The following is a 4,252-nucleotide window of genomic DNA, read 5'->3' as shown; positions in this document are numbered from 1 at the left end:
CTCTCTCTCTCTCTCTCTCTATCTCTCTCTCTCTCTCCCTCTCTATATGTGTGTGTGTCTCTCTCTCTTTCTCTCTCTTCCCCACTCTCTCTCTATATCTGTATCTGTCTATCTGTCTGTCTGTCTGTCTGTCTCTCACTGTGTGCTGCTGATCAGGATGTAAAGCTCTTAGCTACTGCTCAAGTGCCATGCTTGTTTGCTTCTAGCCATAGTAATCAGACTCTAAAACTGTAAGCAAGCCCCCAATTAAACACTTTCTTTTATAAGAGTTGGTCATGGTGTCTCTTCATAGCAATAGAACAGTAATTAAGGCAGTACTTAAACAACAAAGTCTTAAAGCTCTATAATAGGTTTTTTTTTTTAATGTCTTTCAGAATTTGTATTCTTTTTTTACATTTAGAAGAAGTTAACCAGTTTCTAAGGCCCTGGGTATCTATCAATTGATTCCATTAACTTTTGTGGGTACTAAGTTATTTAGCATTTGGTGTCTTGAATGGTAAACTTCCCATCCAAGCTTTCTAAATAAGCACATGCCGCTTACCTGCTTTAAAGCCAAGTTGCCAATGATTAGATTCCACTTCTCAATGGGTGAGTCCATCTTCCCGACATTCACCTGTGAAGAGGATACAATTATGCTCTACTCTGTTGTCTGTTTTATTTAGACAGAACCTGAAGTCTTAAAGTACATAGCACACCTTTAGTGATAAATCTGCTGTGTGCAGCCTGTGCTCAGAACAATTGCCAACTCACCACCAGCCTGCTATGTGACATCCAGCTTGGCCATGATGGGAAAACAGGTTCTTACATGACAGGTTACAGTCATCCATCTGCTGGAAGACAGTGTAACTACATTACTAACTGTCATCCTCATGCCAAGTTTGGTATACTGAGGCTCAATAGAAACAGTGGTAGAATTCTGAGCTGTTGGCACGTAATTCCACAGCATAAAATTAATATAACCAAAGAGTAGGATATAAACAAATTGTTCATATTTGAGTCATGCGTGCGATTGTTAGCAGCAAGAGTTCAGTAGGTTCACAGACTTCATTGTATACCTCCAATTATCAAAATGTATATACAGCTTTCTGGTAAATAGAGGGACACTTCCCAAAATAAGATTAGTATTCACATACTCTTCCACTCTGCAATACAGATGATTTTCTTTCTCAACTACTAGAATTAAATAAAAAAAAAATTCATCCAAATGTGCCAAGTTTTTCTAACATCGTAATTTGGAAGGCAACGGACAATCATTAGCAATACACTCACGCACAAAATTTATAAATATATTACATTGGGTTAGACTTTATTTATTCATCATCTACTCATGGGAGATTTTCAAATGTTATAAAAACATCTGCAGCCTGCAATACGGCTCAGTGGTGAAGGTGCTCACTGTTCAAGCCTGGCAACCTGAGTCTGATTCCTGGAAGTCACACAGTGGAGAGAGGAACAGCTCCGACAAGCTGCACTGACCTCACACGCACACATAGTATGTGCGTGCTCACACATACATGTACATGGTATGTGCATGCTCACACATACACATACACTAAATAAATATTTTAAAGCTTTTAAAATTTTTTTCACAAGGTCAAATAAAGGAGCTACAGCACAGCCAGGCCCTGGCTCAATATCCATCCAGCTCCACAGAAACACACGAAGCTGCTGTTTATAGGCAGTTTTAACCACGGATGAACTGGAACCGGAGCTGACTTAGTAGCAGCAGAGCAGCAGATTAAGCATCACATCAAGATGCCATTTATTCAATTTAGAAAACATATTCTACTCTGCAATCTCCCTCTGGACTTCAGATCAAAGTATCCAGCTAATGCAAATTCTGAGGTTTCTCGGCGCTTTACAATAATTAACTCATGCTGGCTTTATAGTCGTAGTTACTAAACCTGACAATAACTATCGATTTGAGCATGTTTGTAGCTCGCATGATCTGGAGCTCCATGAGAGGGAGGGAAGGAGAAAGGGAGGGAAGGAGGGAGGGAGAGAGAGAGAGAGAGCAATCATTAAAGAGTGAAGAGTAAAGATTTAGAGCTCCAGAGGCAGGCAAAGATTAGTGTTGCAATTTCAGTAACTATTAGAAAGATGTCAATAGCTATAGTTAACAATCTGCAATGACTCCAGAAGAAGCCTTAAAACCTCCTTAGCTGTTAATAAGCAGCAGAGGCTCCCATGCACCAGGGTCCACAGAGACCAAGGCTGGCAGAGTGCAGCATGAGACTACTGACTTAAGAGATCCAGACCAAACTCACTTGGTAGCATCACTGCCAACCTCTTACAAGGTTGGGGGGAAGGGGAGCTGCCAAGGGGAGGTCATCCCACAAAGTTCCTGTCCATACAAACATTCAGGTTAGTGCCTGATGGGAATTACCTAACGTTGAGAAGGCACTAGTGAATGGGTGGGGGGTGGGGGGGGTATGATTTCTAGAAGACAGACAGAAACAGTGGGTATGGAGACATTCCCTTGCCGAGGTCACACAGCTCTCTGTCCTGCTCCAGGGCTTGTGTTGTTTCTCCCATCATCCTGCCACCACCACCCCCTTCTTTTTTTCTACCCTCACATTACCACAAGCCCACGGACAACGTGCAGGTGATGAAATCCTAGATCTTAGAGAAGAACCTGCTGCTGGAACTTTCCTAAGCCAGTGTAATTCCTAACTGCACTCTACACGGCACCCTTCTGGCCACAGGGAGGAGTAGGTAGACCTCAGCCCTCCTCAAAGAAGACTCTTTTATCCTGGGATGGAGAGATGGCTCAATGGTTAAGAGCACTGCTACTCTTCCAGGTCAAGGGTTCAGTTCCCAGCACCTACACGGCAGCTCCAGGGAATTCAATGCCCTCTTCTGGCCTGTGCCTTACCAGGCACACTCACAGCACACAGACATACGTGCACATAAATAAAAAGAAGATAATTCGGCAGCAGAGACCATTATAGAAAACCACCACTGTTCAAAATGCAGAGAGCAGCTGACTGTCAGAGACTGTCAAAAAAGAGGAGGTGAAAAGGTTACAAGGACCAGAGGGACCAAGGGGTCTGCTGTGACGCTGTGTCTTCAAGCCATGACAGGGAAGCTACATCTCAGGTGTACTCTGAGATCTCAACAACCTGGATGCCTAAACAAGAGCAGAACAATTCTAATAGCAGCTGCCATCCCAGTGTGAACGGGGGGGGGGGGTGGTCTCGCAGGGCCTCACTCCTAGATGAAGAGATACAGGCAGGTAACTGCTGAGAGGGGAAAGTGAGTCTTCCCCGGGAACAAGTTTCTTGAGTGGTCCTGCAGTACCAAGTGGTTAGCCCTAGAAACATGCACATCCAGGCAGCACTGAAGGGCTTCAGTAAGCTGTGTTTCTGTATCTGTTTATACATATATGGAATGACCACGGTTAGGGAAGAGGACGCCATGAATCTGAGAGAAGGCATGAATGGGGGCAGACGTGGGAGGGAAGAAGGAAGAAAAAGGAAGGGGAAATATGTAATTATATATTGATTGCCTATTTTTAAACCCTCTAATTATGAAAAAGAGCAAATAAGAGGAAATGGAAACAAGTAGGAGAAAAAGCAACAAAATCTATGAGCGAGTAGACCGGCTTGGTAAGATGCCTAGAAAAAGTGAGGTTCAGGGTGCTCCTAAGAAGCCACTAACTTGGAGCTGCATTACTGCCAATGACCTAAGGATGCACACACTCTGCCCCACACACTTGAGATCCGCCCCTCTGGATAATGACCATGCACTACAGCTCAGTGCCACAAGCTGCTACTTTTCCACCTATTAACCTGCCTGTCATTCTATCCTTTCCAGGTAACGAGCTTTTACCTCCAATCTCAGAGGAGGCTACTCTCCCATCTCTGCAACTCATCACCCAGTTCTGTCATTCTCTGGCAACTCCTAGATCCCGATAGCTTCACCACATCCACTAACAATCTTTATCCTAAATCACAGTGACAGACTGGTCTCTTTGCCCCAACAACTCAACAATCTGTTGAAGATGTCTATAAGCTCACAATCACTCCTCGGCTCAAAACCTTCCAACGGGCCCTAACTCACAAGCCGCCAAAGTCCTTACAACAGGCCACACGGCCTTCTGTCTGCTGGCCCCTGGCTAGCTCTCCATCCTGGTCTTCTGTCCGCTGGCCCCTGGCTGGCTCTCCATCCTGGTCTTCTGTCCCCTGGCCCCTGGCTAGCTCTCCATCCTGGTCTTCTGTCCGCTGGCCCCTGGCTAGCTCTCCATCCTGGT

At 44.8% G+C, this 4,252-nt stretch overlaps 1 protein-coding gene across 3 annotated transcripts in view; it reads right to left on the bottom strand.

Moving 5' to 3' along the window:
- Slc41a2 (solute carrier family 41 member 2) overlaps nt 1–4,252 on the bottom strand; it is a 110,355-nt gene that overhangs the window by 76,518 nt on the left and 29,585 nt on the right. For all 3 annotated transcript variants that reach the window (XM_031349260.1, XM_031349261.1, XM_031349262.1), the window contains exon 4: nt 542–613. In XM_031349260.1, the coding sequence (XP_031205120.1) occupies nt 542–613 (72 nt within the window). The remainder of the gene's footprint in view (nt 1–541; nt 614–4,252) is intronic.

Source organism: Mastomys coucha, unplaced genomic scaffold, assembly GCF_008632895.1.
Source record: "Mastomys coucha isolate ucsf_1 unplaced genomic scaffold, UCSF_Mcou_1 pScaffold4, whole genome shotgun sequence".
In the NCBI taxonomy this organism is placed as follows: domain Eukaryota; kingdom Metazoa; phylum Chordata; class Mammalia; order Rodentia; family Muridae; genus Mastomys; species Mastomys coucha.
This window is presented reverse-complemented; position numbering and strand designations above follow the sequence as displayed.